The sequence below is a fragment of the Eublepharis macularius genome, chromosome 10 (genome assembly GCF_028583425.1).
Source record: "Eublepharis macularius isolate TG4126 chromosome 10, MPM_Emac_v1.0, whole genome shotgun sequence".
NCBI classification, from domain to species: domain Eukaryota; kingdom Metazoa; phylum Chordata; class Lepidosauria; order Squamata; family Eublepharidae; genus Eublepharis; species Eublepharis macularius.
Genome location: NC_072799.1, coordinates 81462776 through 81488640, shown reverse-complemented (window position 1 = coordinate 81488640; position 25865 = coordinate 81462776). Strand labels below are relative to the sequence as shown.

General features: G+C 40.0%; 1 protein-coding gene across 9 annotated transcripts in view; it reads left to right on the top strand.

The window, feature by feature from the left end:
• PCM1 (pericentriolar material 1) overlaps positions 1–25865 on the top strand; it is a 65863-nt gene that overhangs the window by 13419 nt on the left and 26579 nt on the right. For 8 of the 9 annotated variants that reach the window (XM_054989680.1, XM_054989679.1, XM_054989678.1 and 5 more), the window contains 18 exons: positions 749–926; positions 1707–1816; positions 3076–3292; positions 4771–4960; positions 6169–6345; positions 7137–7291; positions 7848–8071; positions 8549–8697; positions 9108–9237; positions 10599–10715; positions 12645–12829; positions 13832–14023; positions 16205–16427; positions 17728–17873; positions 21312–21508; positions 22928–23111; positions 24760–25118; positions 25573–25740. In XM_054989680.1, the coding sequence (XP_054845655.1) occupies positions 749–926; positions 1707–1816; positions 3076–3292; positions 4771–4960; positions 6169–6345; positions 7137–7291; positions 7848–8071; positions 8549–8697; positions 9108–9237; positions 10599–10715; positions 12645–12829; positions 13832–14023; positions 16205–16427; positions 17728–17873; positions 21312–21508; positions 22928–23111; positions 24760–25118; positions 25573–25740 (3301 nt within the window). The remainder of the gene's footprint in view (positions 1–748; positions 927–1706; positions 1817–3075; positions 3293–4770; positions 4961–6168; positions 6346–7136; positions 7292–7847; positions 8072–8548; positions 8698–9107; positions 9238–10598; positions 10716–12644; positions 12830–13831; positions 14024–16204; positions 16428–17727; positions 17874–21311; positions 21509–22927; positions 23112–24759; positions 25119–25572; positions 25741–25865) is intronic. The other variant, XM_054989675.1, reaches the window with a different exon arrangement.

The window sequence follows — 25865 nt, the reverse complement described above, 5'->3', positions numbered from 1 at the left end:
ATTAAATGACTGTTGATTGTAGCAATAATGGGTGCGGTGCAGCCTGATTGGAGTAGTTTCTTTCATTTTCTGTGAGAGACACGGCTTGAATGTGCTTAACTCTGGCCGGAATTATTCTACTTGTTTATAACTGTATGAGAGGTGCTGTAAAATGGCAAATGTTAAAACCTGACCTATAATGAATCTTGCAAATTCTGAAAAGGCAGGATTCTATGCAGATAATTCAGTACTGAATATGCAAAATAATAGGTCAAGTACCTTTTTAAAAACTAATATAACTTTCTCCCATTAATTAAATATTGGGTAGATTAAAAGTGTCCCAAATACCTGGAATTTATTTTCAAAATAATAAACAGTAATTGTTACCAAAAACTCTTTGTTGTTCAGGATTTGGGTTTAATTTATTTGTTGGAAATAAGATTACAAATAATTGACTTGCTATGGTTGTTGTGGGTTTTCCGGGCTGTATTGCCGTGGTCTTGCCCAAGACCACGGCAATACAGCCCGGAAAACCCACAACAACCATCGTTCTCCGGCCGTGAAAGCCTTCGACAATACAATTGACTTGCTATTTTATGAGGCGATTGCAGGCACAATGAAATTAGTTCCATGATTACATCTTTCATTGGTAGGAATAAGGGTTACTCCTTCCATTCACTCTACAAGGAGAACCAAGCAAATCTCGTTGTTGCTTTTTATGTTTTCAAAATCCCTTTGGGTTTTTCGTTACTATGCTTTTCACTTCCAGGCTAGAGATCCCCAGCAGGAGGCTTCCGAGGAGCTTGCCAATTTAAAGAAGCAACACGATTTACTGAAGAGGATGTTGCAGCAGCAGGAGCAACTGAAAGCTCTTAAAGGGAAGCAAGCTGCTCTCCTTGCTCTGCAACATAAAGCCGAGCAAGCCATCGCGGTCATGGACGACTCTGGTAGGCTGAGATTTTATTTCGTTGAGCAGAAATCCGCCCCCCTCCCCCCTACACAGACACAACTTACGGATTGTATCAGTTATCTCCCCCACCCCCACCCCCATCCCAATATATTATTCCTAGTTGCTGAGTGGATGCTCTAGCTCATCCTCCAAGGACGAGAGCTCCTTATGTAGTGGTTCAAGTGGTGAGACTCGCGTTTGAGAGACCTACGTTTGAATCCCTGCTCCCCTGTGGAACTGCTCACAGGGTGGTTGTGAGGATAAAATCGAGTGGAGAATTATTTAAACCACTTGGGGTCCTCACTGGGCAGAAAGGCAGCATATAAATGAAGTAAATAAATGAATTAATAAGAAATACATCACTGCGTGTTAAATAAAATGTGTTGTTTGTGTGTACTTTACATTGAATCTGTTTGGGCTCATAACAAGAAGCAGAGCTTTCTAAAGTGCTGTATGAATAATATGCAGTGATTATGAAAACTCTAAAATATTAGCAGAGTTGCAAGAAATTGGTGTGAGGCATGGCACAGTCCCTGTTATTTTTAAAAATAATTTCAGAAACATCGTGAGATTCAGTAATAGGGCAACAGACTTCCACTGGAAAAAACATGTATTCCAGATCCTAAAAATACTTCTAGATTCCATCCTTCATGGCATGAGTGCAGATTTCCAAACCTACTGTTTATTTTGTAGGCTCTGATTAAAAAATGTAGTTGATAAATTTCTAATGTAGCTTCATACTTAAGAGTGTCTTTCTCCCCCTCCCCTCCCTTAATAGTCGTAACAGAAACTACAGGTAGCATTTCAGGAGTGAGTTTAACATCTGAGTTAAATGAAGAATTAAATGACTTAATTCAACGTTTCCACAACCAGCTTCATGAGTCTCAGGTAACCCTTTTTTGTCATGAGTATGTATGTTAATTTGCCAATCAAAATTAATAGTAAATGGCTTAATAATCTCAATAAGAAGTCTGCTGCTGAACAAAGCATTGATCTCTCGCTGCATTTCCTTTCATGATGTTTGTTATGGAATAGGATGTATACACACAGCTCTGCTCTAATACAGAGGGAAGACGTCAGGTACGTAGTACTTTGGTTGTCTGAACAATCTAATCCAGAGCATGTCTGATTTTTCTCTGCCATTCACCATGTTTATACATTGTTATCATGTAAGCATGGGGCCTTCCTTTGCGACATTGTTTCAGTGTTATATTTCCTGGCCTACTGACCAAGGTCCTTAAGTAACCTGAAGGGCAAATCGAATAAAAGAGTTGTGGGATCTGGAAAATACCTAATCTAGGATATTGTGAATTCTTAAGGCTTTAGCAGGGCAGTTTACACTTCTTCCTCCTCCCTGATGTCTCTTGTCTTTTTGTGTGTGTTTAAATGATGCTCCGCTGATGCTCAAAGAGGGCAGTGTGCATGCTCCGTTCTTTATTTTTTCATTTACATTTAAAAATGTGCATTTGCCGTGTAACTGGGCTGTTCCCCAAGTATACAGAAATCCATACCCGTTGGTGAATTTTGAAAAAAAAATTCAAAGAAATTGAAAGGGCAAAATTGTCCTTTGAGAAACCAAAGTGGTATTTCTTAAAGTTGTTCAGTTATACTGTTACTATGAAAATGTCATAGAATGCAATGGCTTCTGCAGTGTTTGGAAACATGTATTTTATTAAAAGCCAGATGTGTTGCGCAGAGATTATTTATTTATTTGTGTTATTTATAGCCCACTTTTCTCAGCGAGAGCCAAGGTGGATGACACAGCAAGGGAAAGTTCAGTCTATTTCAAAGATATATTAGGGTGTAGACAGGCAAATTTGTAAAGATTTGAAACTAGCAGAAATCCATCACAGAGTTGAAGAAACGCTGAAACAGCATAAGCAATTCTCAGACGGATACGTTAAACAGCACGGAATTACCCAGTAGGATCATACAGCAGTAGTCGTAAAGTCTGTAGTCACTCCCTGTCCCTTTACTGAGGTGTCTCGGAGATCACTTCCTTATTTTACAGCCTTCCTTTTCTGGTTCTTGATTTTTTTACCACATGAAACCCTTAAAACTTGGGCTTGACTGTTTTTTAAAAAAACAACAACAAACTATTCTAGTATTAGCCACCAGAAATAAAATGTATGTATCTTTACTTTCAGTCTCAGCCTGTGCCAGATAATAGAAGGCAAGCAGAGAGTCTCTCTCTTACTAGGGAGATTTCTCAAAGCAGAAATTCTTCCGTGTCTGAGCAGTTGTCTGAAGAGAAGGCGCAGCTCTTTAGTAAGATGATCGCCCTGCAGGGTAAAAAGCAGAAAATGGACAAATTGCTCGGAGAACTACATACACTTCGGGATCAGCATCTTAACAACTCATCCTGTAAGTGGCTTGCGGTTTTGAGTTGAGAATTTGGTTTTGGAACTTCTGAAAGCAAGTTTTAAATGTCCAGAATTTCTGTTGATCTAAGTAAGCAGTTTTGCCTTTTCTGAGTACATTTTAGTCTAGATGTTTGACTTTCAAGTTCAAATCCTTGGCCAGCCTAAGTTAATTAGGCGTATCTGGATAAATCATTTCCTCTCTGTTTCTCGTCAGGCTGTAGGTTTCCCTGCTGGCATCTTAAAAGAAACAAGCAAGGAAGGGATAAACTTCCCAAAGTATATCTTTTAGAAACATGCACTGCTAGATGTAATTTGGATGCTTCACATGTTACAGTTACGTTTGGCTCTCCCTCTTTTCCTAGTTGCTTCTTTAGAAGTCAGGAAAGTAGTACCTCATTGGGATATCGTGAGGATAAAAGTCTGAAATACTGTAAATAGTTTTGTACTCTGACAAGTACTATTGAAATAACAGTTAAAATCCTCTCTTCATTCCCTTTTTAACACAAACTATCAAAACACAGGTTGCTAATTCCACAAAGTATTGGATAATCCAGCCTTATGAATAAAAATAAGAGCGTGGTTGCATGCTCTTCCTTAAGTTCTACAACATACCTTCCTGCTATGTTTCCAGAATATAGGGAATAAATTGAAAAGCAGCCACTGTTAATGCTGCATTAAGTTTCTGGTGGAGCATTTATGGCTGCTAATCTTAGATATATAAGCCTCCCCCAAGTGCATTTCATCTTTTATGAAGGACATGAATGGGCATGAATCATTTCCTTTGCAGATCCATGTGAGCAGGGGAGCTGGGGAGAGTTGGATCTTGTTTGGCTATGTACTTGCACACACCACACATCTAAGAAGTTGCAGAAGGCGAAGAGGGAGGAGGAGGAGGAGGACTTCTTTCTCTCTGCTTTTTGACTATATCTGGGAGCACATTTGCTCTGAAAATGTGTGACTTGGCTCCTGCATTGGTATAGCAGAAGTTTCCTGTAGGGTGAAATACAGGAGGGGAAGCCACTGAACTTTGTATTTTCCCAGCTGTGAAGAGAAGTGGAAGTGCACCTAGAAAATGGGGGGGGGGTGGCTGTCTTTACCTGAAGGTGATTCTTGTTTCCTGAGGTCACTTTGCATTTACTTGTTCAAGGTGGAAACATGTATGTCTTTTTCTGTTCTCTGCTTGTGGTTAGCAAATGTGCTTTTTCATTTCCAGACATTTGGTTAGGTTCTGTTTAGTTTCACCAGGTATTTTTTTCTTAGTAGGCAGTATTCTTAAGACATCCGGTTAGCTTCACATTCCGGCCTCCTGTCCTATTTTAATTTCCAGTTGCCTGAAAGTGAACTGAACAAGAGACAAGACTATGTAGCTCTTGTATTTCTTCAGTGCAGTGATCCAGAATACATTGTTTTTCAGTCATTCATTTTGCTTCATTTTTGCCTAAAACAAGACAAAATCTGATTTTATCTTATGGTTTGCAGGCTTGCCTGCATCTGGGTCACCTCACAGGAGTATGGATCAAAGAAACCCAACTTCAGCAATTTCTGAAGTGGCAGCTGTCAATGAAGAACCTCACAGTTTACCATCATCTGTTATGTATCATCAGGATTCTGTAACCTCTCAGAATGATTGTGAAGACAATGAACATCTAAATCCAACAGAAAAGCTACAGTAATATTTTTAGATTCTGATTTTGTATAATTAATATGTAATGTGAGTTGGCTTTATTGTCCAGTTAGCAGTGACATTTTATCAAAAGAGGTGCTTACCACACAGGATAGACTAGTTAGTCCTACTTCGGATTTAATCATTCCTGTTTTAAAACTGTTTGATCAGTACTCACTAGGGTGAACCCTACTCCTCTCTGATCTCTCCACTGAGCAAAGTTTGAAGTCTTCCTCCAACTCAACTGGCTTTTCCATTGGAGAAAGTATCTTGAGGAAATGGTTGGATCCACCCCATTGCATTGCAGGGAATTACGTGTGCTTGGTTGCTTGTGATTACTAAAAAAGATACAGCTTGGGTGCTAATGCTAATTTCTCCCAAACAAGTTAGCACAGTTGGATTTTTCAACTGAAATATCTGACATATATAAATAAAAGACACATTACTACTTGGCGGTACCATATTGTCTGTGCTGTCACTTTCAGAACCTGATTCCAGGCTATGATGGAACCATCAGGAAATCAGAGTGCAGAATTAGGAGGTGGTATGGCATAGTCGTGAAGAGGTTTAAATCTCACAGCTACCATGAACTAGATGGCCCTAGGAGGCCACACTTTTTTGACTTTGGCTCCTTACTTCATAATAGAGAGATTGATCTCTCTTAGAGGGCCATTGTAGACATTCCAACAAGATGATGTACGTGAAGCACTCTGAATGCTATATAAATGTTATTAGCCAGATTGCAAGGGAACGACTCAAGTGTCTGGCATGTTGTGTCATAAAACCCCTAATCTGTCAAATTGAAAAATAAATTTATATTATGGGAAATAGTTGTCATTATATTAAGTGTAGGAAAACTGTTGGAAGTCAGCTGAAAAGGGGGGGATGGGTGGGGGTAATACAATGTGATGGTAATTGAAATTGACCGGTATGAGATATGTACATTGTCCCGTCCAATAAAAAATAAAAAAAATTCAAAAATAGATGTTATAGTTTTTTAATAACTTACTTTCCCTCCAGCGCTTATAAAAACCCCTGGTGGTTTCCTGGGCTTTGTACAAAATTAGTCAAACTCCCAGTTCCACTCTGACATCTTGGAAAATGCCAATTCTGATTGTCCTATACCAGCAAAAGAGTAAAACAAGAATAAGTTATTTTTTTTACTGCATTGAACTCAAATGAGTGAGCTGTCACTTGGGTCTCCTTTCTTGTAGGAAGTTGAATGAAGTTCGGAAAAGACTGAATGAACTGCGAGAATTAGTTCACTATTATGAACAGACTTCTGATATGATGACTGATGCAGTAAATGAAAACACTAAAGGAGAAGAAGAAACTGAAGATTCAGAGTGTGATTCTGAGCAAGAGAATCCACAGCCAGTTACCAATATTAGGTTGGTTTTGACTGTTGCCTAATAAAATAATATTAACATACTACTAACAATTCCTTGATTTATATTATCAAAACAGATGAGTATATTCCATAACAACTGATCCTGTCTGGAATACATGAAACATGATCTAATATTATAAGAAGTGGGAAATTAGATCTGTTTTCTTTTCTCTTCTGCAGTAATGTGCAGTGTGTGTGTGTGGGGGGGGAGAACTTACACCCTCTCTATGTGAACTCAGAATTCTCATTTCTGACGAGCCCAGCTAGTTGACCCAGATGTCAGTTAGGAGCTATACTTGGAGGTTTTCTGGTATAGGGTTTGAACTCAATAGTTGAAAGAACATGGTTGTTTTTACTGTTTAAGAAACAAGAAAATGTAATCCTTTTTTAAAAAGGTTCCTCCAGTCCGTCTCAGTTGTTCTGGTCCTGTGGTATGAGTTGATACCTGCTAGCACTTGCCTGATATTAGTATGAAGAGTTCATTTGTTTAAAGTTGTCAGTACAATTCATGAAATGTAAGTAAGTATGGCCCATGATCTTTGTTAAAAACATGATTTTTTTCAAAAAAGGAGAACCGTTACGTTAAATAATTTCTTACAATCCCCTCTGTGGATACAGTTTGGGCTTCCTAGTTGCCAAAACAAAGATAAAAGTCCAAAAATATTCCAGTAAAATTAATAATTTTTGTTTTTTACCACCATTACTTTGTATTTTTAATTGCCTTTGGGATATTTGAGCAAATTCTTTTGGTTTGGGAAGGAAGGGATACATTATACTTTTTTTTCCTCCTAGAAATCCACAGGGCAGCAGTAGCTGGGGAGAAATAAATTGCAATAGCAATTTGCAGTGTGGCGCTAATAACCAAAATGGGAGGCATCTTAATACAGCTTGTGAAATAAACAACCGATCTGCCAATGTAAGAATGCTGAACATGCCCTCAGCCTTAGGTATGTCTCAAAATAATCTTACCAATGTGTTTGCATAAGCAGAAAAAGGTACTTCTGGTTATGGTGATTGGAAGTATTCGAGTCCTTTGGCTTTCTTTATGTTTTATACTTTGAAGCTTCAAAAATAGATGCCTTAATGTTCCAGGGAATCCTGGCATAATGCTAATGTAAGACTGAAACCTTGGAGAGAGAGAGAGTGTAAAGTGTTGTCAAGTTGCAGATGATCCAAGATGAATCTATGGGGTTTTCAAGACAAAGATGAACAGAGATGATTGCCATTTCCTGCCTTTGCGTAGTGACCTTGGACTTCCTTAGTGATCTCCAGTCAAAGTATTAACCAGGGCTGACCCTGCTTAGTTTTTGAGATCTGACAAGACTGGGCTAGTCTGGACTATCCAGGTCAAAAACCGTAGTATAGTTAAAACTGTTACATGGAATCAATGGGAGTAATGCAAGATGAAGGCACAGGATCAGTGTGCCAAGACTTCATGAAGTAGTACAGCTTCAATGTTAGAATCACTTGCAGTTACTTTCAGTAAGTGTGTTGCTCTTTCAGACTGTCATTATAACAGAGAAGATGATGAAGGTGAAGATATACCACCAGGTGAGGAGGATGAGGATGGTGAAGCTGATAGAGCCAGTGAAGCCTCCTTATCCAGTCGCAGAAGCAGTGTGGCCGACGATGCTCCAGTAGATGCGGAGTTTGAACAGAAGCTTAACAGACTGATAGCAGCAAAGCAGAAACTGAGACAGCTTCAAAATCTGGTTGCTATGGTACAAGTATGTTTTCATTCTTGAAGAGCTTTATATTCCATATGATTATAATCACTTTAACAAGAACTATTTTGAGGCAATTTTTCAGTAAGCTGGGTAGTATAATCTGGTTTGTCTAAACCTGTTTTCATCCGTAAATCGTGAAATACTCTTAAACTTTGACTTGTAGAAATTAATTTTTCAGTATCTTTTTCATTTAACAAAAGTCAGTTCAAGTGAGGATTTTAGGATACTGGACAAAAACTGCAAATTGTTTCTGTATTCCCTTCCCACAATTTCTTCCTCAGGAGAACACACCCATCTATATGTTCTATCTGTGTGCCTAGTAACAATGTGTGATATAGCTGAGTCAAAGTGTCTAGAATACATGGAGCAGATAAAGTACTACTCCATATTATGGCATTTTTTGAACACATCCGAGTTCGTATGTGCGCCCGGCTGTAGCTTTAGTACTATGGCTTGAATACCCTGTTGCTCTTCTAGGATGATGATGTAGAGGCAGAGGCTGCAGTGAGGAACAACACGGGTGAATTATTTCTGGCTGAAGAGGAAAAAGAAAAGCAGCAACCAAACAACATTCGAGCCAGCTCAAACAAATCACCGAAAGGTGTAGGGCTGAATGAAAAAGCAAGGTACGCCTTTACTCGGTTTAAACTTATTGATAGCACAAACTCACCTTACTGGATTTAAGGAAGGGAGGTTCCATCCCATTCTTTTTACCCAACCCCATTTCCAGGTCCAGTGTGTGTGTGTGTGTGGGGGGGTATTGCGAAGGTACTGCTCATTCGTTGGGGCTGGAGGATGAGTGTAGGGGCACAATGCAGCCTGAAGACTTTGCCGATTCAAAATAGATCCCTTTTCTTTAAAAGGCATGAGTACTTATCAGAATCCAGTGGACTTTTAACTCAGTCTGTTGTGTGTTCTATTTTAATGGCTCCATTCAAAGTGAACTGTAAGTGGGAGTCTGCCCATTTTCCCCCCGATATGTGTTCTTGTAAAACTCTTGTTCGAGAAGGTGCTGATATATGGGATTTTATTGTAGGGAGAAATTCTATGAAGCAAAACTTCAGCAGCAACAAAGAGAACTTAAACATCTCCAAGAAGAAAGGAAGAAACTGATAAAGATTCAGGAAAAAATCCAGGTGTTGCAGAAGGCATGTCCAGATCTTCAGGTGGTTAGATTGCACATTGGACTACATTGTAATAGAGAAAGAGGCAGCCATTGAGACAATTTTCTGTGACCTGTAATTTCTTATTGGAAAGCTGATCATTCAGCATTCATTCCTTTTTATGTTAATGTATGTGTATTTGTAACCATCTTAATCCTTTTAGTTGCAGAGATAGAGTTTAAAAATATGATCAGTATTTTAAAAAATGAGAAACTGTAACAAAGAAGTCCAACTTCCTTTTCAGCTAAGCTTTCTAAGCATGCATCTCAGAGTTTCCAAGAACTAATTCCAGTGTCCTACATTTTACAATAATACATTTGGAAAGTGCAGAACTATAATTATATTCATAAAAACGGATATGCAAGTCAGTGGCAGCCTTCTAATTCATGTGATGTTAGCTGAAGAGTACTTAGAGGGGAACGGTTTGTGCACTGTTGCTCTAAGAAGATTAGAAAGTGTAGACGTATTTTGTAAACCGCTCTGAGGGCGTTAAGTTGTTCTGAAGGGCAGTATATAAATTTTTTGTTGTTATTTTAAAAAGTCCGAAGTTTTGGCACATCTTACTTTACAAAGTAGAAAAACATAAAAGATATACACAAATGCGATTAAATGAGTGGTTGCAAATTTTTTAATTTTGGAAAGTTTGGGGTTTTTTTTTAGTTTTTATGGTCATAGAGAGAAGTTTAAGAAAATGTTCTTGCCAATATACTGAAAGATCAGAAACAGGAAAAGAAACATATGAGTGAAAGAGACCGTGAGTTCTGGTTAGACAAGCATTGCAAAAACTTACCTCGTTCAGTCTGCTGTAAACCTCAGCGAGTGGAGCGTAGTGTACACGTTTCGTGGCTAATTCAGAAATATTTTCTACTCGCGTGCAAAGACTTGCTGATATGTAAGACTGACTAATAAAAATGGTATTGAGCTGGATTCAGACCACTGAATGCTTAGTTTCTGCTCGTGGAAAAGATCTTGCTGTCATCTCCTCTCTGCAAACTCGTGCCCACACCTGAAGGTTAAGAGGTCCCTCAGGAACAGTGTGGGATGCAGCATGGCCCAGGGGCTAAATTGGGAAAGGCGGAATCAGTGAAAACAAATCCTTCATCAGCTGGAGAGGGAGTTTGTTTGCGATCAGGGGTGTCATGCCCATGGTCTCCTTCCCTCTGCAGCCTCCCCCCACCTTCTCCCATACTATACTCTCTGACCTTCGGGGGTGGCATTTCACAGTGTTAGAAAAACAAAGGCAAGACAAGCTCCACTCTACTGTAGTCTAGATCCAGCCTGTCATTAATTTGATACTGATACTCATGTTAGGACACTGGTTGCATTGTAAGTGCATTTTGTCATGATTTTAACTTTCCTCTTAGTTATCATCCAGCCTGGATAACTGTGTGGGTGATACTTCAACACCAGCTGATAATGAAATCAACACAGCAAGCAAGGCTGTGGTTCAACCAGAAGAAACAGCTGTGGCTTTCAATGAGGTATTATTTATTAGTGACAATATTAAGAAAGTTTTTTCTTGCAATGTGAAGATTTGGAATGGGAGGGTGACACAGGGTGAAAAGTGGAGAAGTAAAATAATGGGTACCATGAGAAGGATGGGATGCTTAGTTGGTGGGATGAAATAGCATATATGTAGCCATAGAGTACAGGAATCTGAGCAGGTACAGTCGGAGCTAGTAATTGTGTTTTTTTGATATGGCTGCCCTCCCCCTTTTGTCCTTGTATTAATTTCCTTAGCTTTCTAATCCTTGTACAGTAGGAAGTATCTGACTGTCCGTACTACTTTGTCCCAGGACATCTAAAGATGTATAGTCCTGAGCATACTAGAACGACACCCTCCCCTTCAATCTTGTGTAAAAACTTGCAAGAATATATACTTACATTTTCTTGCACTTTCAGCGTGAGGCAATCTTGAAGAGTAGGAAACGTACTCCTCTTGAAGGTGGTATTTTTGAGCTTATGACATCACGAGGAGGGGTTTCCCAACAGACCCTGCCTGGTTAGCAGGCAGCAGGGTTCTTGTATTCCTCCTGCTATAGCAATCGTAACACCTATGTAGTGGGGTTTGTTTCGCAAATCCCCCCGCCCCAACTTATCCTCTACTTGTGGCTCTGCTGTGGTCTGCTGTAGAACAGGGATGAACCTTCTCAAGAGGAGGAGAATCCCCCCACACACACATCCATGCTATGCCAGAGGATGTGGGCGTACCTGGACTCCTAGATGGAAGTCCCAAGCCCTTCCACCAGTGCAGATCAGAAGGAGAAATTCATGCATAGCAGCCAGGATATTACTCAGGAAGAAGAAACTAATTTTTGAGAATCACTGGATCAGGGCAGCCACTCAAACAACAGAGAGAGGGGCTCCACAAGTCTTATAAAGACTCCTTTGTTCAAGTCAGATTTTCATTGGTCTCCAAGATCAGTTTGTGCTTCCGCATGGGCAGTGTCATTATTGAACCAAGTCTGATGCTTCCAAGCCCTTGCTTGCCTCCCTTGTTCCTGAATCCTGTGGCTATCTCCTGTACCAATCCATTCTGATCTGCCAGCGTTTAACCCTATGGTCCCTTTGAGTTACTGATGGCATTGGCCAGTTGAAAAACAGGACAAAATCTTGAGCACTCATGAGCATACAAAAACCCTGAAGCCAGAGAGGAGGACATCATAATAATAACAACAACAACATTCGATTTATATACCGCCCTTCAGGATAACTTAATGCCCACTCAGAGTGGTTTACAAAGTATGTTGTTATTATCCTCACAACAATCACCCTGTGAGGTGGGTGGTTCTGAGAGAGATCTGAGAGAGCTGTGACTGACCCAAGATCACCCAGCTGGCTTCAAGCAGAGGAGTGGGGAATCAAACTCATTTTTCCAGATTAGAGTTGCTCTGCTCTTAACCACTACACCAAACATGCTCTGAAAAACACACCTTCCCCTTTCCACAATGGGGAAAATCTACCCACTCATGTTTTTAAAGGAGAGCAGAAAACATCATTGTCAGTGTTACAAGAAAGTTTGGGGTTCAGTTTTGTGGCAGAGCTAGCACACTTACATAGGAGGCTTAGATAGTGGGAGTATGGAGGGGTTGACTTCTTTGTTATCTAAAACTTTCTCCTGGATAAGGATTACATTTGATTATTGCTGCATGTTCTATGGTTAGGGATTGTTGCTGTTTACATTTCTCTGTGATTCCATAATCGTAAAAGAGGGGGATTCTTTTCTAAACCCAACCTCACTGGCTGTAGGGAAGCCGCTCCCCTTAGTTTAGAATGAGTTATTGCCAAGAGGAGATATCTTTCCCGCTTGTCCAGGCTATCATACTGGTGAAAACATTGAGAATTAAAACTTCCAGATAGATCCATAATTTTTCAGTTCATGAAAATATTTTGTCAACTGTTTTGAACAGCTTTGGTCTGAGATGCACAGACACGAGATTTTAAGAGAGGAATTGCGACAACGAAGAAAGCAGCTCGAAGCTTTAATGGCTGAACACCAGAGGAGAAGAGCTGTTGTTGATAACACGTCTGCTGGAGCAGTTAAAAGTGATGGATCAGAGGCTCAATGCACTCCCCAACAAAGCAGAACAGAAAAGTGAGAGAATATGTTCGTACTTTATATGGTCTGCTTAGTGACCAATGGTGCAATCCTGTGAAGAGTTACTCCAGTCTAAGCCCATTGAAATCAGTGATCTTAGACTGGAGTAACTCTTCATAGGATTGCACTTTTAAGTTACTTAGTTACTATAAACATTCAGTAGTAAGGTAGAAATCTGATGACAACAAGAACATTTTAGAAATATCCTTTATCGATGTGTATGTACATATGTGTGCACATGTGTGTGTGTATAGTTGTGCAGGTACTTAAGCAGATAAAATGTTAATGAATGGTCCATAGGAGCTCAGCTGTTGACTAGGGTGATCTCAACTACTATAAAAATAATAATAGTAATAATAGTAATAGTAAAATTCAATTTATGTACTGCCCCTCAGTACAACTTAATACCCACTCAGAGTGGTTTACAAAGTATAATGTTGTCTCCACAACAATCACCCTGTGAGGTGGGTGGGGCTGGGAGAGTTCTGGAGAGCTGTGACTGACCCAAGTCACCCAGCTGGGCTTCAAGCAGAAGAGTCCTGCCGCTTTTAACCACTATACCAAACTGGCTCTCATTTATGCAGGCATCTTTCATCTGTATGAAGACTTAAGAGTCTTTTGTGTAGTCATTCTGTAGGCTGAGTGGCCAGGCTGATGGTTAGGTAGACACTCCTGCAGCTGTTCACTACTGACTGTTTGGATAGATGGTTAGGTTATAAAGAGCTAAAATTGTGTTGTGGTTGCAAGTCCTCCTAGAAAGTTATGAATGGCAAAGTGGAATATGAAACCAGAAACATATCTGCCTCTTCAGTACCACTGTGGTCTTGCAGAACTCCTAAAAAAAAGGGGGAAAGATAAGAGGAGACAAATGTTTCCTAAATGTTGAAAGTACGTGACTGCTGTTGACTGTCCATGATATAAAATGGTTACTACCTGTATGATCTAGCTTTTTCTATGCTTCAGCAACAGAATGACTTCTTTCTTTTCGTGTATTGCTAGAACTATGGCAACATGGGGAGGGTCCACTCAGTGTGCACTAGATGAAGATGAAGGAGATGAAGATGCCTATCTTTCTGAAGGATTTGGCCAAGCTGAAGAGGAAGAAGAACAAGAATCTAGTTCCAATGAGTTTTCTATGTGTCCCAATAATACAGATCAAAGTACATATTGTGTAAAGGATGATAAGGAGAGGTTAGTTACATGTTTGTATCATATGCAACTTTTAATACTAAAGTTGAAGTAAATTGCTCATATTATAATGAGGAGTTATCCCCTTTGCATTACCCAGACGGCCCAGTCTAGCCATATGTGTCGGTGATTGTGACCCACTTTCCAATCCATACCAAAATCATTCTGGGGATAACGGAGGAATCTTCCTTTTGCCTCCTCAGTCCTGTGGGAGGAAAAAGAACTGCCATAGGTTTCATAGCCAGTATAGGGGGGTGACATACCCCATCAGTAACCTAAGGATTTAAAAAACATATACGTGCACATATATATATATATATATATATATATATATATATATATATATATATATATATATATATATATATATATATATTATTTATGTTATTTATAGTCCGCTTTTTGCACTGGAACTCAAGATGTATTACACAGTATACATCGATACAATGAACAGCTGGGACATTCAATGAACAGTGCCCTAGGGTATGCAAATGCTAATTTGCAGAAATTGGAAACAAATAAAAATCCAATACAGAGCTGAAAACAAAGCTGGAACAAGCATAAGCTTAAACATGACATATTAAACCACATAGAAACTACCCAGCAGTAGTATAGAACAGGCAGTACACAGTACTATAGCTACAAACGATTTCTCCTAAAGGAGTTACATAGAGGTTCGTTAATATGTGGGATGAGATTGTGCCCCGTGGAACCCCACAAGAGAATTCCCACACAGAAGATAGCTGGTGTCTGACAGCGACCCTTTGAATCTATACCATGAGAACGATTTAAATTAGTTTATCTGCTAATTTAAGGTTCCTAGGCAAGGCTGGAACCTGAGACCTGGAATGTGATGAAATCAGAGTTTCATTGAGAAGAATAATTAGCATTCAAGCAGTCATGGTAACATAAGGGATACAAAAAGAATGCCAAATACTTGAATGCCTATATTAAGCTGTAACTATTCCAAATGTATGTAGCTACACTCTGTGTAACCCCTAATGAGTGGGAAGGAAGATGCCCACAAGGTAAAGTAAAGGGAGGAAAGCGGAGGCTTACCTCTCCAAGCTGGAGATGCTGTCTCTCCTGAGACAGGGGTCCCAAGGGTTTGTGTACCCAATAATCCGAAAGGGAAATCCAAGGAGAAGGCCAGATGCATTTGTTGCTGCATCAGGCAGGCTGAAATGCACACACTGAAGGTTTTAAGAAGCTCAGAAGTGTGCTTTAGAGTTCTGGCTTTAATTATGGGGCTTGAAACTAAATGCAGAGCAAAGGATTCCTTTTCCCCAGACCTGGAGAAAGGGAAGAGAATCTAGTTGATCTAACCAGTAAGCTCCTTGATTGGACGAAGGTAAGAAGTAGTAGTACTGGAGTGGAGAATATGGATGGTTAGGCAAGCTTTAGATGCCTCGTTGTGCTTGGGTTGTCAGAAGTAACTTTCAGCTGGGGTAAAACCTCATTAAAATGCTATTTTGCAGATAGAGATCTGCATAGTGGCATAGTGACCCAGACCCTTTCTGCTAAACTTATTTGGAATAATTGAACAGTCCTGAAAAAGTATCTGGGGCTAGACTTGAAGGAGAGGCCAGTTTTCCCCTCGGTCTTCCTTTTTCTCAGAGTGTTATGAGATCAAGATAGGTACATGTTCAATCCTGCTTCGTTCTCTGCCAGCTTTTGGCCTTGGGAACCCCATTTTGGGCCATTATGTGCTTGGCAGAGAATGGCTAATTTCAAAACCAAGTTGGGACAGGAAAAGAGGCCAACAAAAGTGGAAGCTTGTTAGCAACAGGCCCAGTTCAGACATTAAACAGGGTTGTGAGAATCTTTATGAGATGGAGGAGTAGACCCATCTCTTGCCCTCTGTCGTTTAGATAACACTCTGTGAATCACATGCTCCACCTAGGTAACTTTTGTGTGATTCTTTTCCTTAAAAAGGTAGTAATGGGAGACTTTGGTGATCTGCATGGTGTAGGAGAAAAGGGTACACTTGTTGTTTTACTTTGCTGAGCTAGTAGATGCTTGAACTGGGCCTGTTGTTCCCCTTGGCTTGAATTGTGTTTGTGCTATTTCCAGACTTTTGCTTTCTGAAGTTATACTAAGGGTCAAAATCTGCATGAAACATTTTTGTAATGTTAGTAGAATTTTAAAATCTGTAATCTTTGCCATAACACTCATTACTTCTAGTTGGAAGAGCCCTCGTCCTCTTTCAGCAGATGGAAATTACCGTCCTCTGGCTAAATCAAGGCAGCAACAGAACATCAGCATGCGGCGGCAAGAAAATCATCGTTGGATGTCTGAACTTTCATATGTGGAAGAGAAGGAACAGTGGCAAGAACAGATTAACCAACTGAAGAAACAGCTTGAATTCAGTGTTAATATTTGTCAAACTTTAATGCAGGATCAGCAGGTGAGGTGTAAACATTTTTCATTTCTTTCTTCTTCCTCCATTTCGCCATCACGAAAGCGTCTTGATTTCATCCACTTTGGATGCCGCAGTTGCGATAAGAGGAAACACTTGAGTTGGAGGAAGTCACTCGTGATCGTTTGCATCTTTTCATCTTGATTTTCTTGAAGATGCTACCAAGCTCCTTGAGATTTTGAAGGCCACCATATACAATCAAAATTCCTTCCTTTCTGGTATATAAAAACTGGCTGGGTAGAATCGGGGCTGTTAATAAGGAGTCTTGTCAGTGTTACTTTTGGAAAAGGGGAAATGATACATCCTTGAAAGATGGCAGCAAAGTTAAATCCCTTGGTTATCCCTTGGTTGGCTTCCAACCTCTTTTACTGGGGAAGACAGTTGAACATGTGGTAAAACAGTTCTGAAGACCTCTAGGTGCCGTAACCTGTTTTTGATCCCATTTGTAGTAGGTTCCATTTCAGCTATGGATTGAGATTGCTATAGTGACCCTTGGGGGAAATTGACAGGGCTGTCTCTTCATAATTCATGTTTCTTAATAGACTTTGATATTGTTGATTGCAGGTGATCAGTGCAGTGACTGAACATAGGTGGGGAATATGAGACTCTGCTAAAATTGTCACATTACCAGGAGGTTGTCAACCGTGTCTCCTCTGTCCTTTAGTGGGTTGTTACATGCTGTTACACAGGGATCAGTTTTGTCACCATTATTATTTAAGTAGCTGGGAGAGATCACTGGACACTTCTAAGTTGGGTGCCCTCAATACGCTGATGATACCTGTCTAGCACTGTGTTTTGCAAACTAAGCAGATGAGTCAGTCTTTATCCTGAACCATTGTTTGGAGGCAATGATTTTAACAGGCTGATTAACAGATGGATCACTGATAGGCAGCCTGTATTAAGGCAACTGCACCACCTGCCAGTGTTTCTGAATCCAATTCAAGGTGCTGATTTTGAAATCTCAAACTTTTGATGTCCTGAGTCCTTTGTATCTCAGATAGCATCTTTCCTTATATGAGCATCCACTCACCCATTGAAATATTCCAGTAAGGCCAGAGCAAGAATAGTCACAGCAAGGACCAAGGCCTTTACGTCCATCTAGCTAGATGACTAATACTGTTCTAAAATTTTGTGTTGCTAAACGCTCAGATTTTATTTTTCAACTTGAATGGTTTTTTTGTTGCCTCGAACAATTATGATGAGAGAAAATGTTTTTAAAGAATCATAATGAGAACTTCGATTTATTTTGGGGGGGAAATACTAAAATGTGTCTTTTTTATTTTAACAGACTCTCTCCTGTCTCTTGCAAACTTTGCTTACTGGCCCATACAGTGTGATGCCAAGTAATGTTGCTTCACCTCAAGTTCATCTCATAATGCACCAGTTGAATCAGTGCTATACACAGTTGACTTGGCAGCAAAACAATGTTCAAAGGTATGCGTCTTGGAGCCCACCTTTCTTGCAGAAACTGAACATGTGATAATCATACAGACAAGTAGTCTGTTTTATATTTTGAACAGTCCTTTCTTACACAGGCGTTCTGGTGTGCTTGCATATGCTTACCGAAGCAAACAACTCTGGTGTGATGTTGCTCCCCTTGCTTCACTTTGGTTCTGGGGAGATTCCATTCCTGAGCTTCAGTTTTGTTCTGTTGGGCCATCTCTGGGATGAGTTCAGCTTGCATTTAAGAGCGTGCCTTGGCCATGGCAGCCTTTCCCCAGTGTGTTTATGCAATGGGAGTCAACTTGACTTTTTCCCCATAGGAAAAAATGGACTGGCTGGGGGTGCATTGTTTGGGGGCCCATAGAAGTGACACCCCCCCCCCCCCGGTACAATCTTCCTGAAACTTGGAAAGTCTTTAGAGGACAGTCGGGAGTAGGTTTCCTACAAATTTGGTGAAGCTTGGTTGAAAAATAACCCCTCCTCCAAGCCCACTGGTTAGCCCCTGGATTGAATTTCTCATAGGAAACAATGGCTGAATTTTACTGCATTTCTGCTGTATTACCGAACTAGAGAATCAATTTGATATTCCCAGTTCAGATTTACTGAACTTTTTTTTGTGCACTGCACACTTCTAGTGGCTGCTCTTCCAAGTCTCAGTCTTCTTTTTAGTTCTTGGTCGGAGTGTCCCTTTTGGTTGATGATTGAATCAAGGAGCCAAAGAATGGAAAACCTTCAACAATTCAATTTTTTGGTTTAGTGTAGTGGTTAAGAGTGGCAGGAATCTAACCTGGAGAGTCAGGTTTGATTCTATACTCCTCCATATGAAGCCAGCTGGGTGACCTTGTCAGTCACAGCTCTTTCAGAGCTCTCTCAGCTCCACTCACCTCACAAGGTGATTGTCATGAGGATAATAACAACACACTTTGTAAATCAAATGTTGTTGTTGTTATTATTAAAATGGTGTAATTCTTCAGTAGTCATTACTTTTGTCATCTTGATGTTCAGTCACCACTTTTGTCATCTTGATTCTCTCTGGCATATTCTACTTTAACCTTCATCAGTTGCAGTTTCAAGTCTTCACTGTTTTCTGTCAGTAATGTGGTGTCATCTGCATATCTCATATTGTTAATGTTCCTTCCACCAATTTTCAGTCAAGCTTCTTCTAATCTTCCTTATTATAAGTTCTGCATTTAGGTTGAACAGATAGGGAAATAATATACATCCTCGTCTGACAACTTTACCAGTTGGCAACCACTCTGTTCCCCCATATTCTGACCTGTCAGTAGCCTCTTGTCCAGAGTACGTGTTGTGCATCAAAACAATTGGATGTTGTGGCATGCCCATTTCTTTTAACACCATCCATAGCTGTTCATGATCCACATAGTCAAAAACACAGGCTGATTTTTCTTTTGAAATTCCCTGGTATGCTTCATTAGCCATCTTAAATTTGCAATGTGATCTTTAAGTGCCTCTTCATTTTCTGAATTCAGCTGAACATTGGGCATTTCTCATTCCATATTTGCTGAGTAGTTGTAGAATTTTGAGCATCATTTTGCCTGCGTTAGAAATTAATGCAGTGGTCCAGTAGTTGCTGCACTCTTGGCTCTTCATTTTTTAGAGTTGGAATGTAGATTGCGCATTCCCAGTCTATGGGCCATTCTTCTGTTTTCCATATTTGCTGACATATTCCTGTTAAGATTTTGATGGACACCGTAGCTTGAAACAGCTCTACTGGTATACAATCTACCCCTGGTGATTGGTTTCTCCCAACTGCTTCGAGTGCAGCTTTCACTTCAGCTTCTAAGATTTTAGGTTCTTCATCAAAAGATTCTTCTTTGTATGAATTGGTGATCCTTCCATCTCTTCTGTATAGTTCTTCAGTGTGGTGTTTCCATTTTTATTTTGTCCTGATAGGATACTGTATTTCTGTGTTAAACTTTCAGCATCCCTATCCCTGATTTGAATTTCCCTCTGATTTTCTGGATCTTGTGAAACAAATCTTTCGTTCTTCCTTTTTTGTTGTTCTCTATTTTTTTTTTGTGCTGGTTATTATAATAGATTTCTTTGTCTCTATATACAAGTAACTGAAAAGCTGCATTTACAATTCTGATATTATTTCTGTCATTTTTTTCTTTTGCTTCTCGTCTGTCTTTAGTAATTTTAAGAGTTTCATTAGTCATCCATTGAGTCTTTTCTTCTCTTTTGGCTACAGGAATAGTCTTTGCACATTCTTCCTTGATAATATCTCTCATTTCAGCCCATAGTTCTTCTGGTTCACAGTCATTTAAACCTATTCAAATCTGTTCTTTACATGGTCTTTAAATTCTCCAGTAATGTTATTCAGATTATATTTTGGCACTGTGATTATTTTAGTGCTTCTCTTTAGCTTTATTCAAATTTTTGTTATTAACAGTTCATGATCTGTATCACAGTCAGCTCCTGGTCTTGTTTTATCAGAGAGAATAAAGCTATTCCATCTTCTGCTTCCAATTATGTAATATATTTACCCAACAGAGTAGCTTATAGGCCCCCCTGCCCCTTCCAATGCATCTGTCTGAGGTGCTTCTTACAGCACAACCCTATATGATCCCGCTTGTGGTGGGGGTGGGTGGCCTATAAATTCAGTTAATAATAATAATCACAATCTTGGTAGAAAGTCCTCCTGAATAATTCAATTTTGCATAGTTTGTGGAAAGCCAGGAGAGTGGGAGCTTTCCTGGCCTCTGGCAGGCCGTTCCGTAAGGTGGGGGCTACCACAGAGAAAGCACGTGTGTGGGCAGCTGTTGATTTTGAGCTACTGTTGGGTCGTAAGTAAGTAAAGCTGCTGTGAGAGAACATGGGGGAGAGGTGGTCTCACAGATCTAAGGGGCCATGGTCATGACGGGCTTTGAATGTGGTAGTCATGAATTGAGCCTGGTCACTGATGGGAAGCCAATGGAGCGACTGCAGGGTGGGAGTGATACGCATGCTCCATCTAGTTCCTGAGAGTAAACAAATTGCACTGTTCTGCAGCTGGACTCTTTGAGTCAACTTTGAGGGAGGATCTACGTAAAGTGCATTACAGCAGTCTGGTCTTGATGTTATTGTGCCATGAATCCAGGTGACCAGATCTACCACATCAAGCCATCTTTCAGGCTAGTCTGAGTTGTGAGAAGGCCTTTTTGGCAGTGGCATTTACTTCCTCCTCTAGCAGCAGCACAGAATAGAGTATAATCCCTGGGCTCTTAACTGAGTCAGTCAGGGTGAACTGAACCTTATCAAAGATTGGAAGCACAATGTCCTTCAAGATCTCTGCTTTTCCACCCAGCATCGCTTCCATCTTGCGTGGGTTCAATTTCATGTATGTATTTTCAGTTACTTATTGAAATAGTACTATGCCTAGATATCCTTGTATGCAGTTCTGCTCATACTCTGCTTTTATCTTGTTAGATTGAAGCAAATGTTGAATGATCTAATGCACAAGCAAGAGCAGCAACAGACGCAGGAAAGAACACCAAAGACAGAGAGAGGCAACAGGGCAGCACCACCTTCATCCCCAACTGTATTTTGTCCCTTCAGCTTTCCTTCCCAAACAATGAACCTGTTTAACTTGCCTGGGTTTACCAATTTCTCTCCTTTCCCACCAGGTGGGTATCTAGGGAACTGTGAAGGGAAATGCAAACTAGCTTGCTGTGAACCTCCTTCGCCTTGAGCTAAGAGCAAAGGCTATAAATGTTTTAATAAGGAAATAAATCTGTGTTTTGCTTTTCTGACCCCAGATAAATTCTTGCAAGCAGCATTTCTCAACATTTTTCCTGAAAAAAAATCCTTCTCCAGGCCTCTTTCAGTTTATTTTGTTACGGCTATTAAGCCTTGCTTTACTTACTACTCTTTAGCTTTGCTCTGTACAATAAATCTAACATTTATTCAAGACCTAGTTTAGGTATTTTAGTTTACTAATTCCTCCTAAACGATGGCAAAAAAGAATATGGTACCTTAGTGTACACCGTCATTTGATTACAGAGGGTAGGTATAGCATAGTCTCAGCATATATGTCAGTTTGGGATGTCACACTCAAATAAATATGAGTCCAGTTGATTGTAACTGATCTCATTAGTCAATTAAATCTGCATAATATTGCATATTTATAAAGCAATTTAAAACAGTAAGCATTCTTTAATGGCTTTTAGATTATATATGTGTGTGTAATTACTACCTTGGAAGAGGCATTTCCTTCTATGTGAGAGAAAAAATGGTGTTGATCCAGTTCTTAACCACCTCAGAAACAATGTCGTACCCTCAAATAAAAACCCAGTCCTGAGGGTGTACATTAGATTGAATAATCTCATTTTCAGCAAAATATTACAATATTGGTCACCAGGTACTTACAAAACTGCTGTTCCTATCATCACAGAAGTGAAGATTCAGACCATCTGTGATCTTTCCGGTCACAAATTGTGTCCTTAATTTATCAAACCATAGCTCTAGAGGAGGTGTTTCCTTGGCTTTCCAAGTAGAAGCTATGGCTAACCTTGCCACTGCTAATAAGATAAAAATCATAACCTTCTTACCCTTATTCGGGGAGAAGTCAGACCACAAATCTTGCAGGGCAAGATCCTGGGTAGGATGGATAACCTGGTCTGCTCGTCTACCAATCTTAGCTAAGTGCATAGAACAATTTTCCTAATTCTTAAACCCTCTGCAAAAAGATAAAGTTGGTGTAGAGTGTGATGTGTTTTTGTTAAAACAAGAAATAAGGTGTTTATTGACTACAGTCACTTTGGGGGCTCATTAAGTGCCTGAAATCAGTAACAGTTTCCAGTTAAAATAAATTCTATTTTACTGCAGCATCTGTACAAAGTAGCTTTGAACTTCTTTAAAACCTGTTTATGGCTCGTTACAGACCAGAGAAATACTATGCAGTGTGCTCCTTTCCTCCCACCTTGAAGCTCACTGGGTGGCTTTGAAAATCATTCTACTAAATCACAACCTAATATATCTCGTAAGTGGCTAAGAGGATAAAAATGGAGTAATCCTGTATGTTGTGTGTGTTATTTTTGCCACAGGTATCAACTTTGGCCCAGTGTTTCCATCTGGTTTGGGTGACCTTGCACAAAACTATGCTACTCAGACCAGCGAACAGCAGCAGCATCAACCCCCTCTAGAGCATAGTGCTGCTGGGCAAACGGAGTATATGGCATTTCCAAAGCCTTTTGAAAGTAGTTCCACTGCTGGAGCAGAAAAACCAAGGTACTGGAGCTTCAGCTGAACCTCTGGGAGCAACAGTGCATTGGAGTCCACTTTAGACATATAAGATGGATGAATAGACTTACAGATGAGGCCATACTTGCTTTTTGATAGACTGTTCTCTCTAAGATATACCGTGCTTTATATCATAAGAGACCAGTGTGCAGTGATGCAGGTATTGCTTCTGGCTTCCTGGTTTGTTGGTATTACGTAAGCCACTTTCACTTAGACAAATCATTAAATGCTTGGTTTGGATCTAGCTGTGATGGTAAGTTCTGTACAAAGATTTAGTACACTCAGGGAACTAGTTCATTTTTGGTTCATATGAGAAAAGATAACAATATGATTCATACTTCAGTGCTGATTTGCAAACTGAACTAAAATTAATCTCCTGGATTCAACAACTATGCAAGCATTGTGCTGTTGCATATCCCCTTAAAAGCTGCTCTTGAGGGTGCAGGACTATCCCCAAGGGTGTAATGTGGTACAAGAAGCTGCAGCCTCAGAAAGGAGAATGACAAAAAGTCATCCAATGAAGCACACGTGAAATAATTAAAACATCCTATATGAAATTTGTAATTTAAAAAAATTGTACAATGTACTGTACAGTGCTCACTTAAGTCTTAAAGAGACTAATTGGAACGATGTGCAGTGCAGTCCTAAAGAGAATTATGCCCTTCTAAGTCCAGAATAAGAATGCTAAAAGATTGCTTCTGTAACCCTTGATGTAGCAGATCTCTGTCTTGCATCCTGCTTCATAGTCTTTAACAAAATATAGAAGCCAAGATATGTCTAAAATGTGGGAAAGCCCTCCCAGGTACTAGTTCTACAAGTTCTTGACTTAGACAATTTTTTTTGTCTTTTTAGGTGCATCCTTATTCTGAATGATTACCTTGAAAAAATGTTTAGGACTCTGGTTCATGTTTAACCAGTGGTTCAGAGAAATTTACTGTGCTTCTGTCTTATGTCTTACCAGTGTTAACAATAATTAACACAAACTGAGGGATGTTCTTAGCTTATTTTTTGGAAGTCAGGGCCTTGGATCCTACCATAAATTTCCATTAACAGAAGGCATTTCTGTCACTGGAACAGGATTTCCTTGCCCCAAATGATCCCCTCATGATGCTCCCCCTGGGGATGGGGGACTCCCAGAAACAACATGTGGGGAGAGTTGGAGGTCTGCAGTTCGTGTGCGGGTGGACGATCAGTGGCAATCAAGCTTCCGTTGGCAGGAAACGACCATGGGAACCGGCCCAGTGTTTGTGACTCCCCCTCCCCTTTTAACCATAGGTAACATTGAGCAGACATAATCCTGAACAATTGTAAATCCGGGAGGTGGAATTAGTGTGTCAGAGGAGAGCGAGCATGCAATCCCGCAGTTTTCTACCTGTCAGAGTATTATATTCTTGACTGCTCTTGTCCCTAGTTTTTGGGAATATACTGTTTAAGATGTTCCAGTTTTCCACCCCATCTTGACCATATTCTAAATTGAAATGTCTTTGCTTGTATTGTCTAGTCTGCCAGTTAAGATCCTCTTCTGAAGCCTTGTTTTTTGCACCCCAGGTTTTAGTTGGAAGCCTTCTTGACTAGATCTCTGGAATGGGGAGTATATACTTTTTCCAAATAAATAAAATATTTTTTTTCTGTTAAGAGGTCTAAGGCAGCCTGAGGAGGAAATGGAGAACAGTAGACTAACTTGGATAAACGATCATCAGGATGGAGGGAAAGAAAAGCAGCTGTTCCTCAAGGCTGGGTTTGCAGTGCCGGTACAAAGTGCCGTTTGTGGAAATCACAAAAATCAACCTGACACCAGCAGAAGAGAATTTGATGAAGAATCTCTGGAGAGCTTTAGTAGCATGCCAGATCCAGTGGATCCTACTACAGTAACTAAAACTTTCAAACCTAGAAAAGCATGCGCACAAGCCAGTCTGGCTTCCAAAGACAAAACCCCAAACTCCAAGAATAAGAGGAGGAGTACTTCCCAGTTTAAAAACAGGCCTAAAACTAATGGTAGGCACCACAGTGTGTGAACACAATGTGAGGTTGCTTTATGCTGTTCCAGTACATAGTTGTATGCAGTGTTTTCTTGCTGGGCTGTGGAAGTGTTGAGTATTAGTATACCGGGACTTTAGCCAAGGCTGCTTCTCACTCAGTACCAGGTTGCCCTGCAAAATAGCAACCTGCGAGTTTCTTTCCCCCAACCTCTCTTACAAGTCCCTTGACTCCTCTTCCCCTTCCCAGGTGGCACATTTGGTGCTGCTCCTACCTGTCCCAATTGCTAGTTCAGATTCTCACCTGTTGGGCATTTCCCCCCAGATCACACAGGGAGAGGTTTTGTGAAGTTAACCAAGGACCTTAAAACAGTACTAGTAATTGGCCTGCGTTTGGACTTGTGTGATGGTTAGAATGTATTTTTAATGAGGTTTTGTGATATGCTGGAAACAAAAATCTCTTTTCATTTAAGGTTATGAAAGTGCCAGTGTTTCTAGTACATGCGAACCTTACAAGAGCAATAGGAGCAGACACTCAACTCGGAAGGAAGAAGCTATTCAAGCAAAAGTATTCAGTAAAAAGAATCGAGAACAACTAGAAAAAATAATTAAGTACAGTAGATCATCAGAAATGTCCTCAGGTACTCTTTAAAAAATCTAGAAGAATTTTTCTTCTAAAACATATTGCTTCTATGACTAAGAAGAAATCCTACTAGGGTCAATTTTTTTTTCATAATTGTATAGATGTGTTATTGGCTGTTACTAT